Below are 15,461 nucleotides of genomic sequence, written 5' to 3'. Positions count from 1 at the left end.
GCGTTCAGGTGCTCCCCAATGTTCGTTTTTTCCCAATTCAGGGAAGACCTTCTGATTATTTATGTATTTTATTTCAAAATAAAAGCTCAGTACAGTTGATGTATTCTAACAGGACGCTAGGGACTTTATCCTCGCAACAAGCTCTTTTATTTTGAAAAACATCCCTGTTTTTCAAAATAAAAGCCCCTTTGCGTACTGTATCCTGCAGGAAGCTCAAGAAGAGGCATGCTTTTCAAAGTAAAAGCCCCATAGTTAATGTACCATTAAAGGAAACTCTTAATAGGGCTTTTTATTTAAAATAAAAATACCTATAATAAATGTATCTTTACAGGAAGCTCAGGTTTAGGCTTGGTCTTTCAAAATAAAAGCACTAGCATGTTATTAACAGATTCTGGAAGATTTTGGACGCATAATAAAAAGGGCTCCACCTGCACCTCCTGCAGCTTCACTTTCTCTAGTTCCTCAGCTGCCATGACACAGATCTAATACCTGTCCCCCCCCCCCCCCCCCCTGCAGGAGATCATCCTGAAGAGAGCAGCTGACCTCACCGAGGCTCTGTACAGCGTCCCCCGCAGCCACAACCAGCTGCCCTCCCTCACCGGCTCCGCCCACTCGGGGATGATGGGGGTGAACTCCTTCAGCAGTCAGCTCGCCGTCAACATCTCTGAGGCGTCGCAGGCCGAGCAGGGTGAGGGACACACTGCGTCACATCCCATCCCAGTACATCCCATCCCAGTACATTATGTTTAGCCGATCCACAGCTCTTAATGGGAAGGATCAGGCCCCCCCCGACCAGCAGGAATATGAGTTCACGATGAAGTCCTGCTGAGAGGAACACAGAAACCTACCTCTGCACTTTGAGAGGAGTCCACATCAGCTTCTCTACACACACACACACACACACACACACACACACACACACACACACACACACACACACACACACACACACACAGTCCACATCTCTGCAGGCTTGAGCAGAAATGTACAGTTTGAGGGTAAAGTTTCCTTTCAGCGCTCAGCCTGACGTGCAGCGGACAGCTTGTGAACAAGCGTCGACAGGAAGCAGGTCGAGCTGTTTCTACTCCCCCGACACCCACACACACACACACACACACTGAACCGTGGTCTGCTTTCCCCATCGGCCTGCAGCGAACACCTTACAGCATCATGAGGTCATGGGAAGCAAGGCTTTGCGATCAGACCTCTCTAATCCATGTGCGCTCAGAAACATTTCCCCCTCAAACAATTCTTTGTGTCGCGCAAATTCCCGTCCACCCCCAACCCGTTATTAAAACATGAATAAAAACCCTGAGGTTATCAGGACCACAAGGAGAGACACCCAGAGCTGTTCAGCGTCTCAGAGGCGTCTGGTTCGAGTAGACGTCTTTATTTTAATGTGAAGAAAGTTCTCCTTCCTTTTTCTTCCGGAACATGGTGACATCACTATTGAACACTCGCTCCCATACACATTGTGCGTGATAGGCTAATTGGCTGGACATGTCTAAACTGGTTTGCTGTGGAGTTAATTTCCATAAAGACCTTCCAGAAGTCTCAGGATGTAGGTCAATGGGCAAAAGTCTGTTTGGGCCCAGTAGCCTCAGCTGACTGACAGGAAGTGTAGTACAGCTGTTTGCCCACTAGGAAAACGAGCTTTAACGCCCGGCTCACATCCTGTGGACTTGCACGGGCCCACTAGGGATAAACACACCAATCAGGATCATTGGAGCTCCTCCAGCGAACGATGTGTGTTTCTGTAGTGATGGCTCGTCACAGATTTGGCATCTGTAGCTCATTATTTCACGTTCAGTCAAATCTATTTATATATAAGATCCTGAGGGAACAACCAGAAACACAACAAACCACATCCTTTATCCTCCGACACACCCAGGATAACTCCTCTATAAATCGAAAGCATGAATGCTTTCTGAATGTTACTGTACATATACAGAATAATATAAAAATGCAGGCTTTCTCTAGAATAAGACAGCATGAGGCGCTGACGTCACCTCCGGTCTAAATGAAGCCCCGCCCTCTTTCAGGTGAGAATCCTGCATTAGAATAAAAGTGTCTTCACGTCTTAAAGCTGTTAGTCAGATATCGCTCCTCCAACAACAAATAAATCCAGAGCTCCGGTTCCTTTACTTCCTCTCCAGAAAAAAGGAGAGTAAAGAAAGGATCAGAAATCTCAGTCTCAGTGTCAGCCTGCTGCCTGCCACTCGTCCCCCGCAGACCCACCGGACATCCATCCCCTCTTTATTCTCCGTAAGCTGTCTCTGTCGTCTGACCAGACACCTGACCCATCTCCATATCTGTGGACTCATTATACAGAGAGAGGGGACTGAGACCCTGAGACCCTGAGATGCATAAAGCAAGTATTAATCAAGTAAAGGATGGGAAAGAGCTGGGGTCATCTTTAAATGAATGCATTGTAATAAGAAGTTCATTCGGACCTTTTGCTATATGATGCCTGCACAGTCCTGCAGGTTTTCAGTTGTTCTGGTAACCCTGGTACGTTTCCTCAGAGATTATGCAGCAAAATATTATCATCTGAACCTGAAATGTAACAAGTCATTATTGCAAAGTTAATTTCATATATAGTGTGCCGTTTCTCCGCCCCTCTGCAGGCCGGGGTTTTGTCGTCTTTAGACTCAATGATTTATTTGTTTGTCCGGTTCAATACCTCCTCTCAGTCTCCGTGTCCGCCTCAGAGAGTTTCCTCGTTAATCTCCAGGAGCGTTCCCGTGTCTCTGCAGCGCCTCCTGATGCTCCAGGAAGTGATGCTTCCCACGCCATACACACACACACACACACACACACTGAGAAACAGTGTCTCTGTGTGTTAGGGTTTTCTTTATCACTGAACAGTCGTGACTCTCACTTCTCGCTCAGTTTTTCCTCCACATGTGTTTCCCATCGCCGGGCAGCGCTCCATCAGCTCCGCCTGGGAATTGCGTTGGCCCAAACCAGGAAATGGGGGAAAGTGGACGAGGGAGGGAGGTATTTTAAGTGAGGGGGGGGGTGTAATGTGCTACTTGGCAGAGTGTTGGCTCGACTCATTTCTCGGTGGGAACAGGGAGCCTCTGAGGGGGGGGCAAAGGTCCCGCTGAGAACATCGGTATTCAATGCATGCTGGATAAGGGGGGGGGGTGTTAAGGTAAGTGTAGAGGAGAGGTGAGGGAGGAAAAGTTTGTGATGATGTCACTGCTGAGGTCACAGCGGGGAGGGCGGGGGTCCTGCTGCAGAATACACATTCAATACACACAGCACTTTAAAGAGTTCCGCTCTGCTCTGATTGGTTAACCGCTTAGAGATGTCCCTCCCCTCAGCCTGTCACGTCCAATGATTTGGAGCGCTAGCCAATAGGAGCGGAGGACAGTGTTCCGTAGTGATGTCACTGTGCTCCAGAAGTAATCAAAGGAGTAAAAGTATGAGTATAATGTCTCAGAATTCTATAATTTAGTTCGGTGATTGCCGTAGAGAATCTCAAACAGTCAGACGTTCACATCATTCAAAATGATTTACCTCTGGAGTTCACGCCTCCTTTCTTTGCAGTCATTGAAAACAGATTTTGCAGGAGTGTGCACTGCATATTTAGAAGTCTTTAAAGTAGCTCCTAGAGATGTGTCCTTTTAAAGGATAACACGGAAACCTTTTCTTGTGTTTGCAGTGAAAGTAGAGCCATTAAACATTAGAGTGAAATCAACACAACGTTCCTCTTCAAACCTTAGGCTGTACTTCACTGTGACGTTTCTGTGGAAACTTCCCAAAGTATCAAACGGCAGGTGTTTTAAGAGCTGTTGTTATTGGCTCTTAAACCCAGCTCCTGTCTGCTCAGCCCGGTGTATCCTGTGCAGTAAGGTTTCACTTTGCTCAATGTCTCCCTTTAATGCTTTTCCATCCCGCGCCCCTCCCCTCATTACATGAACTAACACGTGTTTCCTCCCCCAGGTTACTCCCGTAACTCGAACAGCGTCTCCCCCCGCGGCTACGTGCCCAGCTCCACGCCTCAGCAGTCCAACTACAACACCATCACGTCCTCCATGAACGGGTACGGGGCCGGCATGACCAACCTGGGGGTCCCGGGGTCCCCCAGCTTCCTCAACGGATCCACCAACTCTGCTTACGCAAGTGAGTCCAACTTTCAACCCATAAACCCAGATCTCAACTTTAAACCAGTCTAAACCCAGAGCTGGTCGGTCTGAGAGCAGCAGCAGGTCGTCTCACACCAAACACACTGGGGAGGAACTCCACGATGATCGCCTTCTGCTGAGACATGAGCCCAGAAAGTTTACACCAAACCTCCAAGTAGACTGTAGTTTCCTCAAACTCCTGACTCTCCTGACAATCTCAACATCCCAAAAATGTGGACGTTTCATGAAAATATCAAATTCAGATTATTTCAGAAAATCCCAGAAACCTGAATTTTTGGTCAGAATTTTGACTTTCATTCTCAAAAGTCTGGACTTCTTTCTCAATACTCTCTTATTTAATGGAGAGTTAAAGCATTCAACAGAATCAATCTAACTCCCGCTGGGCGGACGGACGACCTGCACCAACACGTAGTTCAGGAATCTGACCAAGACTTACAGAAACCTTCACACTGAGAATCAGGGGAGGAAACCCAGGGATTTACTTTACATCACATGGTGGACAGGGGGGGGGGGGACATCACGCATACTGATTAAAACCCTGACATCCATAAGATAATTACCTGACACCGACACGCTTCAGTCTGATGAAGAACAGAAGAAGCCAGAGTCAGGAAGTTACAGAGACAAATAATACACTTCCACAATACACACAGTGAGCAGCAAAGGACTGAGAGTCAGGTGATGTTGGGGACTGAGAGGAGTCAGGGGTCAGCTTCATGTTTACAATGAGAGATGGAAGCAGCTGAGTCGGTCATTTGAGTCTGCAGCGTCCTGTCTCAGGGTGTCATTATATTAAACCGGCTCCATACGAGGCGTTCAGGTGCAGCTCATAGAACTCAGTCTGTAAGTCAGGGGACGCTTCAGTCTGAAACTCCTCCTCGGACCTGTGGAGGAGCAGGTGTGTGTGCTTGTGTTGACTGAGGCCCGGGGGGGGGGGGGGGTGTTTGGTTTTGGCTTCTGAATCAAAGCCTGAGTCTCAGAGCAACTCGTTTAGAAACTCAGACGGTGCCAGGTGATGTGTTCGAGGCTGGCCAGGAAACAAAAGATGCAGCTCCCCCCCCAACAGCAGTGCATTGTTCTCCTCTTCTTCCTCACCTCTTCCTCACCTCTCACTCCTCCTCTAATCCACTGACACCCTCACCTCCTCACGCTGTGGGCCGTAAGAATCTGAAATCAGTTTGAAATGGCTTGTCAGATTTGGAGAGTTTAGGAGAGGTTTTGGATTTTAGTGAAGTAAAAATGGGCAGTTTTGATTCCCCTAAAACCTTAAAACCGACCCAAAGTTCATCCTAATCATCCCCAGAGGCTCTGCTGAGAGGGTCGGAGGTCAGTTTTGGAGGCATTGTGGATAAACAACATCAACATCAGTATCTGCACAGAGGAGCTCTGAGGACAGGAAGAAGAGGCTCCGCTGGCACGAGGCGATAAATCACATTTACATCCTCCAGTGTTTAAACACACACGTTCACACACACTGTCCTCCAGTCTGTACACACACTGTCCTCCAGTCTGTACACACACACGTTTACACACACTGTCCTCCAGTCTGTACACACACACGTTCAAACACACTGTCCTCCGGTCTGTACACACACACGTTCACACACACTGTCCTCCGGTCTGTACACACACACGTTCACACACACTGTCCTCCGGTCTGTACACACACACGTTCACACACACTGTCCTCCAGTGTTTAAACACACACGTTCACACACACTGTCCTCCGGTCTGTACACACACACGTTCACACACACTGTCCTCCAGTGTTTAAACACACACGTTCACACACACTGTCCTCCGGTCTGTACACACACACGTTCACACACACTGTCCTCCGGTCTGTACACACACACGTTCACACACACTGTCCTCCGGTCTGTACACACACACGTTCACACACACTGTCCTCCGGTCTGTACACACACACGTTCACACACACTGTCCTCCAGTCTTTACACAAACTGGGGTCCATAAACACGGGGAGCTCTTAAAGGGACAGTGCAACACTTTCTGGATACCCTCCTCTGCTGTTTCTCTCAGGGCGGGATTAGCTTAGCTTAGCATAAAGAATGGAAGTGGAGGGAAACTGCTAGCATGAGTTAAACTGAATTCCAGAATAAAACTTGTACTCTTTGTAACTGGCTAAACCTTACAGAATGATTTTTATTTGAGTCTTTTGCACCTCAAAGTGCTGGAGCTTTCAGTCATATCTCATGGTCCTCATCAACAAGTGGACTCTTCCTAGTTCTCATTAAAATATATCAAAAAATGCCAGAATAAATACAGAAAAGTCTGATTTATTGGCAGGTATGTTTTGTGTTTGGTGCATATCATACACATATTAAGAGAAATAGAAATACATGTGGAGTACAGAAAGAGTGAAGAACGTACATATCATTTCATAAATATGATTAAGATACTTTAAGACTTTTAGAAATATCATTATCTGTAATGTCATCGTGCTGTTGTACCTCAAAACACACTTTTTATCAGAGGTTTTATGTTTGTCGATGTATTTCTGCACTCTGAGCGGAGCCATGCTAGCAGTTTCCCTCTGTTTCCAGTCTTTATGCTAAGCCAAGCTAACCCCACTCGGCACCTGAACGCCTCAGAGAGAAAGAGGAGAGGAGGGAAACGCTGCACCGTCCCTTTAAGTAGAATCAGAAATCACACACACACACACACACACACACACACACACACACACACACACACACACACACACACACACACACACACATACACACACCTCTGCTGAGTGTGTGATGAACCTGCTGCTGCTCTCAGGTTGGATCAGGTTGGTTTTTCAAAATAAAAGTCCTTCAAAGTTATGGATCAACTTTGGCAGCTTGTTTGTGTGTTCCTGCAGACGTCTCGGCCCCCCCCCTGCATGCTTCACCCCCCAGTCACTCACCTGCCTCCCTCTTCCCCCCCGCCTCACTTCCTGTCTCTCTCCCCCTGTAGGCCCTCTCTCATTCTCTCCTGTGCATATGGTTTCTGCAGTCAAACAGAAGAGCGCCTTCGCCCCCGTCGTCAGGCCTCAGACCTCCCCGCCCCCCACCTGCACCTCCAACAATGGCAGCAACCTCCAGGGTGAGCATCCCCCCCCCAACCCTCACCCCCACCCAGCACCCCCCCCACCCTGCTTAATAAGCTCTTATTTTGAAAAGCTAAAACACTCGAGCTCAAAGTTGATCCATAACTTCAGAAAATAAAAACACTGCTTTTGTTTCCATCTTAAGTATTGATGGTACATCCCATAATAATGCATCAATGTCTTATGCAATCCAGTTAAACCCTCCCCCCCCATGCCTGAAACGCCTCCATTGGACTCCTTTACTTCCAGAACATCACTGTGTAACACTCGCGATCCTATTGGCTAGCGCTCCAACACATTGTGCGTGATAGGCTAAGGGGCGGGACATCTCTTGGCGGTTGACCAATCACAACAGATGTATTTTTGATATAGATATTGATATGTAGAGTTGAACTATTATTAAAGTGTGTGTGTGTGTGTGCGTGTGCGTGTGTGTTTGCAGCCATGGCAGGTCTCATTGTACCCCCCATGTGAGGAGGACCCTCCATCAGACCCCCCCCCCACCCAGCACTGATGGCTCCCCCATCCCGTCTCCTGAAACACCACAAAGAATCGTCCCATCCTCCCCCGGACTACAGCTGAAGAAGAAGAACGTTTGAAATGAATTTCCTGCCGTCGTGCTCGGAACGGAGCCCAGTCATTGGACGTTAAAATGTGACAGGTGGTCTCAGAGATATTTGAGTGTGTGTGTGTGTGGGGGGGTTACATGTTGTGTGTCAGTGTGACTTGAGAAGTCTGAACAGGTCTCAGAGTTTGAGACACTGTGAGACAGGAAGTAGATTCACCGACAGCTTCTGATCGCTACCATCTCATTGGTTAATAAGAATCCATTTAAAGGGCCGGTACACATTTGAGCCGATTATCCACCAAGGCTGCTTCCAACAATAGTTAAAAGTGTAATGCTCCGTGACTGGAAGAAAAATAAGTCAGAACACCTTTAAACAAGGAGAGGAAATACAGTCACTTCAACGGAAACAGTCGAAGCGTTGGTTTGAATAAAGGAAAAGTATCGTTGAAGAGCAAAAAGTCTCAAAATGTTTCAGAAATTCTCAGAAATTCTTAATGAGATGTCTCCAAATGAACGTTGAGCGAGCAGTCAACGTTATATTATTGCTGACTTTATTATCAAGTTTTTTCAAAGCAAATTTCTAATTGTCTCTAATTTAAAAAGCACATTTTATCTGTGATCGTTTCTCAGAAGCTCTCGGTGGATTCTGAATCTGAAACCAGGAAAAATTCTACTCTCTTTTTTATTATTTTCAGATCTGGAGAAAGCCGTCAGACGGTTTCCAGATCTCCAATCAGAAATCTCCCGACTCTTTAAAGACGTCTCCTCTCTGTACCATAGCTTTTAACAGCGTCTCATATCCCAAAAAAAGCAGGAAGCTGCAGAACCGTTCTGAACTGAAGACAGTTTCCTGCAGAGAAGAACAAAGGTCTCTCTAACGGTTTATCGTTTCCTTCCTTTGTGTTTCTGTCATTTAAAATACTCCGTACAATAGTTCTGTTTTTGGCGGTGTGGTAGATTTAAAGCAGAGAAGCTTGCAGCAGTTTTACTCACATTCAGATCCTCTTGTATTTCTTCTGATTGTGTTCTTATTTTATATGTATTTATAAAAGGAGTTTGTTTTCGGGGAGTTCCTTTTGTGATTTAGGCCTGAACGATAGTCTCAAATATATCTGTAAACACATTTGATGTCTTAATACCTTTTAGATATTGTAAAAAGAGTGAACAAGTGAGAGGAATTAACCCTTTTGTAAAAACTAAAGCGACGCCTCGACAGTCACCCTGTTTTTGAAAGCAGGACGTTAAAAAAAGGCTTTCATCACTTTTGTATAAAAAACGCTTTTTCCGATATTTAACTTTTTGTAAACGCATCATTCGTCCCCCTGGTTATCTCGTCCTTTGTGTATTATTGTGAAATGTATAATCATGGTTATTTCTTAATGCACTATTTTCTGTTGGGGCACTTAATAAGAGCAATGCATCTTAGCAAAAAAGAGAAACAAGCTAAAAGTTACAAAAAAACAGAAAGCTAGAACGATATGCACCGATATGTTGGTTTGTTTTCTGAGATCCTCGTCATGTGAAGTTTTTATATTTCAGAAGCTTATAATAATCCTCCACTCTTACGTTGGGTTTCGGTGTTTAGAAGACCATATTTTATCTTGATATTCAGACCCGATCCTGGTCTTTGTGTTTGTTGGTGAGAATGATCGTACGGTTTTAAAAACAGGCAGATTTTATCCGAAAAACAGTTTTTGGATCTCAAGGAAACTTCCACCGATCCGGAATTACTTATGCAACTGTGTTCCTGTTCTGTACCGGAAGATGAAGTCGATGCCCTGCGATCGACGACACAAACCTTCCTGTTTGTTCGACTAAGCTTCAGTTCGGCAGCGGTTATCGTACGTTTTATTTCTCCTCGTATTCCTCGCGTTTCCAGTGAAACTGAGAGAATTTTTACTTTTGTTTGCACCGTTTGTCCCTCAGGTTACCCCCCCCCCCAAAAAAAATGTTTGCATCATCAGCGCCGACCTGAAACTGGAAAACAGCTCGTTAGCGGTTAGCTTTCTAAACGATTACCTTTAAAAAGGTAAACAGCGCCGTCTAACGACGCAGAGAGGTACTACAACTAAACCGGGCGGATAATGCACGAGACCGTCAGGAACATGAATAAAAACAAATACTTCCACAGCACATAATCATCATTCAGCCTCTTAAAATCACATTACGATTAAAACATTTCCTCATGGCAGCATCTAAACAAACGTACGAAAAATGCTACAATAACGACTTTGGTACGAAAAGCCAAATCTCCTTATTCTGCGACGTGCGTATTTTAGATCAGACGACGCTCCATTGATCCCATCCTTTCTGGACTCAAATAAGAAGAAATGGTCTTTTTAATTACAAACTTAGACTCGTAGTTACGTCATCTTTACTCACAGAAATCTGCCACAGATTAGAGATCGAGCTAAATCTATCCTTCAGAACTCCCATGGTTCGGTTTCAGGACTCTCTCTGTCTCTGGGTATGAAGGATCAGAAAGCGAGTCATGCTGAAAGAAAGTCCTCTTCCATCGCTGGAGATCAAAAAGATCGTCTGGATCTCTGAACTTTAGACGGATCATATTTTTGACTTTATGCAAACTGAATCTGTCCGGCGTCTTCAGGAAACCCCTCTGAGAAATTTAACGGTGAGCACCTCGGAGCCTCCGTCCTCTCGAGCGTGTCCTCGCTGTGATGATGATCACCTCATTTTCGGTCCCAGTTGTAGAAAGTCCTCCTCACCGTCCTGGTTTTCCCTTCGATGTTTTTCTTCAATGTGAACGCGGGCAGAGGTACTGCGTCTTTGTGAAATATGAAATATATCATCAAAGTATATCAAAGCACAATGTTTAATTATTAATGTCTTTAGATTACAGACGGGGGCCACCCCCCGCTCCTCTGTCTCTGGCCATGCTGTAAATAGATGCATGTTTTCCTGGTTTATTTTCCTGTGATCCAGTGCTTTTTGTACAGAAACAGTCTAATAAAGATTACATTTGGCTTGAACCTGCAGTTGCACCGTGTCTCACTGTGGGGGGGGGGGGGGGGGGGGTTCAGTGTCTTTCTGTGCAGTTTGATTTATCTCACTTCAACCAGATAAAAATGTTCAATATTGTGTATTTCATATCTTCAAGTTATAGATAACTTTCCTAAATAAACCTGTCCGAACATATCCAATCCTCACAATTCAAAGCAGTGAGAAATGCCTCCAATTTATGAGAAAACTATCTTACATTTACAAGATTTAATACTCACCGAGGTGAAACAATTCTGATTTTCAGAATACAAGCATTAAAAAAGCAATGAAAGGAATTACAGAAGCCAGGAAGTCTCCAGCTGTCGAACAAATACAGACTAAATCAGCCGAACCGGACTGAAGGCCGCAGGATTGACATACGATTTTCTCTGTTCAGACGTCCAAACTTTTCCAACATCCATCTGGAATCTGGTCCAGACCTCCATAGATCACAGGTACTGATGGAGCTGAGGAGGTTCATACGGAGGAGGGTGGATGGGGATATCATGTTGACAGTCTGTCTTCCTCAAACCTAAATGAGAATCAGTCAGAGTTCTTCAGGCTCATTTTGTCACTGCAGAGACACAAAGTTGTTTTTCAGAATAAAAGCATTAAAGGGAAATGAAAGGAGTTACAGAAACCAGGAAGTCTCCAGCTGTCAAAGAAATACATCAGCAGAACCGAATCCAGCAGGAATCTGGTCCAAACCTCCACAGATTACAGGCACTGATGGAGCTGTTGGCGGAGGAGCTGAGGAGAGGAGATCGCTCTGCAGCAGGTAAACACATCACGGAGGGGGGGTTCGTAGGGAGGGGGGTAGATGGGGATACTGTGTTGACAGTTTGGAGATGGACTGTGTTCCTCAAACCGCAACGTTCCTGATCGATTTTAAAGCTTTAATCTGCATCCATGAGGAGGGTTTATGATCTGATGACATCTGCAGCATCAACGCACAACTGTCTGACATTACACACAGACCCTTGGCCCTCCATAACATTAAACCTGAGGAGTTAAAAAAAGGAGAAGCAATTGGACCAAGGATCTAACCGCTTATTATTCCAAACTGAAGCAGATTTCTCTGAAAGTACAGACTGCTGACCTCAGCAGCAGATCCTGTTACCATGCTGCTCAAAACAATAAGATATGTTGATTCCTAACGATGAGGGGCAGCAGCAGGGACCTGGCGTGGGAACCAGAGGGTCGCAAGTCCTGACACGCCAGACTTCTACCGGACTACTCAGACTACTCAGACTACTACCGGACTACTCAGACTACTACCGGACTACTCAGACTACTCAGACTACTACCGGACTACTCAGACTACTCAGACTACTACCGGACTACTCAGACTAATACCAGACTACTACCGGACTACTCAGACTACTCAGACTACTACCGGACTACTCAGACTACTCAGACTACTACCGGACTACTCAGACTAATACCAGACTACTACCGGACTACTCAGACTACTACCGGACTACTACTGGACTACTACCAGACTACTACCAGACTACTCAGACTACTACCGGACTACTCAGACTACTACCAGACTACTACCTGACTACTACCGGACTACTCAGACTACTACCAGACTACTACCTGACTACTACCGGACTACTCAGACTACTACCAGACTACTACCTGACTACTACCGGACTACTCAGACTACTACCAGACTACTAACGGACTACTACCGGACTACTCAGACTACTACCGGACTACTCAGACTACTATCGGACTACTACCGGACTACTCAGACTACTACCGGACTACTCAGACTACTACCTGACTACTACCGGACTACTCAGACTACTACCAGACTACTAACGGACTACTACCGGACTACTCAGACTACTACCGGACTACTCAGACTACTACCGGACTACTACCGGACTACTCAGACTACTACCGGACTACTACCGGACTACTACCGGACTACTACCGGACTACTCAGACTACTACCGGACTACTACCGGACTACTACCGGACTACTCAGACTACTACCGGACTACTACCGGACTACTACCGGACTACTCAGACTACTACCGGACTACTACCGGACTACTCAGACTACTACCGGACTACTCAGACTACTACCGGACTACTACCGGACTACTCAGACTACTACCGGACTACTCAGACTACTACCGGACTACTCAGACTACTACCGGACTACTACCGGACTACTCAAACTACTACCGGACTACTCAAACTACTACCGGACTACTCAAACTACTACCGGACTACTCAGACTACTACCGGACTACTCAGACTACAACCGGACTACTCAGACTACTACCGGACTACTACCGGACTACTCAAACTACTGCCGGACTACTCAGACTACTACCGGACTACTCAGACTACTACCGGACTACTACCGGACTACTCAGACTACTACCGGACTACTACCGGACTACTACCGGACTACTCAGACTACTACCGGACTACTACCGGACTACTACCGGACTACTCAGACTACTACCGGACTACTACCGGACTACTACCGGACTACTACCGGACTACTACCGGACTACTACCGGACTACTCAGACTACTACCGGACTACTACCGGACTACTACCGGACTACTCAGACTACTACCGGACTACTACCGGACTACTACCGGACTACTACCGGACTACTACCGGACTACTACCGGACTACTCAGACTACTACCGGACTACTACCGGACTACTACCGGACTACTACCGGACTACTCAGACTACTACCGGACTACTCAGACTACTACCGGACTACTACCGGACTACTACCGGACTACTCAGACTACTACCGGACTACTCAGACTACTACCGGACTACTCAGACTACTACCGGACTCCTTTTTAAGACGTTCTTTTCTGTGATTTTGTTTATTTTAGTTTTGTTCCCTCAGAGTTTCGTTGCTGGATTTAACATCATTGTGTTTCCTCTTTGATTGAAAAGCGCTTTGTAACCGTGTCTGGAAGATGCTATAGGTAGTGCAGCGTTTAAAGGTAAGTCCTCTGTGGTGAAGTGACGATGCAAACTGAAAAATGAACCTTTATTTTCCTGCATGAGACAACGTGTTGCAGGAGGCATGAAACAAACAAACATTGTTTGTCAAGAAGAAAGTGAACATGTGAATAACTGATGTGAACATGTTCTCCTTCAGGGTAACTGTTCCTTTCTGGGGTCAAGATGTAAAACTTTTCAACTCCGTCTCCTGAACTGGGAGGGTTTGCAGAGTCTGGACAGCTCCTGGGCTCCAGCTCCTCAGCTTCAGCTCCAGCTCCTCAGCTTCAGCTCCTCAGCTCCAGCTCCTCAGCTCCAGCTCCTCAGCTCCAGCTCCTCAGCTTCAGCTTCAGCTCCTCAGCTTTAGCTCCAGCTCCTCAGCTTCAGCTCCTCAGCTCCAGCTCCTCAGCTTCAGCTCCAGCTCCTCAGCTTCAGCTCCAGCTCCACAGCTTTAGCTCCTCAGCTTCAGCTCCTCAGCTTCAGCTCATCAGCTCCAGTTCCTTAGCTCCAGCTCCTCAGCTTCAGCTCCTCAGCTCCAGTTCCTTAGCTTCAGCTCCTCAGCTTTAGCTCCAGCTCCTCAGCTTCAGCTCCTCAGCTTCAGCTCCTCAGCTTTAGCTCCAGCTCCTCAGCTCCAGCTCCTCAGCTTCAGCTCCTCAGCTTTAGCTCCAGCTCCTCAGCTCCAGCTCCTCAGCTTCAGCTCCTTAGCTCCAGCTCCTCAGCTTCAGCTCCTCAGCTTCAGCTCCTCAGCTTTAGCTCCAGCTCCTCAGCTTCAGCTCCAGCTCCTCAGCTTCAGCTCCTCAGCTCCAGTTCCTTAGCTTCAGCTCCTCAGCTTCAGCTCCTCAGCTTTAGCTCCAGCTCCTCAGCTTCAGCTCCTCAGCTTCAGCTACTCAGCTTTAGCTCCAGCTCCTCAGCTTCAGCTCCTCAGTTCCAGCTCCTCAGCTTCAGCTTCAGCTCCTCAGCTCCAGCTCCTCAGCTTCAGCTCCTCAGCTTTCGTTGAAGCTGAGGAAACAGAAACGTGTGATAAGTGCTTTTCAAAGTCTGCAAGCGGGCGTGTTTTTTTATCTGGACAGGAAGTCTGGTTTCCATCGAGCAGAACAGGCCGCTATCAGAGAGGTGGGGGGTGGGTGGGGGGGCTCGTTACAGGCTCAATTAACCCCCTCCTCCGTCAGCAGCGTCAGCGCTCTGATGGGATGTGAAGCCGTTAGCTCAGCACTCGTTAGCGTTAGCACCGCCCGAGGCTACAGAAACATCCCACAGAAAACCCCCTCAACCCCCCCGCGCTGAGTCCGCACTTCAGTCGCCAGAAGCCCCCGCCAAGAACTCACTGAAGGACTCAAAGGGACCGCTCAGCACAAACAGGCCGGGCTCGACTCAGGACTGTGGTCCAAATGCTGTTGAGCTGACACAACCCTCCTCCTACTGAAGACACTCTGCAGAAAGGAGGGGTGACGGCTCAGAAAGAACACTCTCTGTCTGAACTGCATTACTGACACCTCAACTATAGAAAACACAAAGATTTACCTTAAATATGAAAGACATTGGTCCAAAACCCCCAAATGTTGCTTTTGGCAGCTATTTTAGATTGAGTATTAGTCTTTAGACGAAAATGCTTATTGGTTTTAGTCCTTTTTATCCTTCATAGTTT

At 46.7% G+C, this 15,461-nt stretch overlaps 1 protein-coding gene across 3 annotated transcripts in view; it reads left to right on the top strand.

Moving 5' to 3' along the window:
• LOC134860128 (transcription factor COE3-like) overlaps window positions 1–10,812 on the top strand; it is a 103,083-nt gene extending 92,271 nt beyond the window's left edge. For 2 of the 3 annotated variants that reach the window (XM_063876969.1, XM_063876968.1), the window contains exons 13-16: window positions 517–688; window positions 3,952–4,131; window positions 7,122–7,250; window positions 7,697–10,812. In XM_063876969.1, coding sequence (XP_063733039.1) covers window positions 517–688; window positions 3,952–4,131; window positions 7,122–7,250; window positions 7,697–7,728 — 513 coding nt within the window. In that variant the 3' untranslated portion in view covers window positions 7,729–10,812. The remainder of the gene's footprint in view (window positions 1–516; window positions 689–3,951; window positions 4,132–7,121; window positions 7,251–7,696) is intronic. The other variant, XM_063876970.1, reaches the window with a different exon arrangement.
• The last annotated feature ends 4,649 nt before the right edge of the window (window positions 10,813–15,461 follow it).

This window comes from Eleginops maclovinus, chromosome 23 (genome assembly GCF_036324505.1).
Source record: "Eleginops maclovinus isolate JMC-PN-2008 ecotype Puerto Natales chromosome 23, JC_Emac_rtc_rv5, whole genome shotgun sequence".
Classification (NCBI taxonomy): domain Eukaryota; kingdom Metazoa; phylum Chordata; class Actinopteri; order Perciformes; family Eleginopidae; genus Eleginops; species Eleginops maclovinus.
This window is presented reverse-complemented; position numbering and strand designations above follow the sequence as displayed.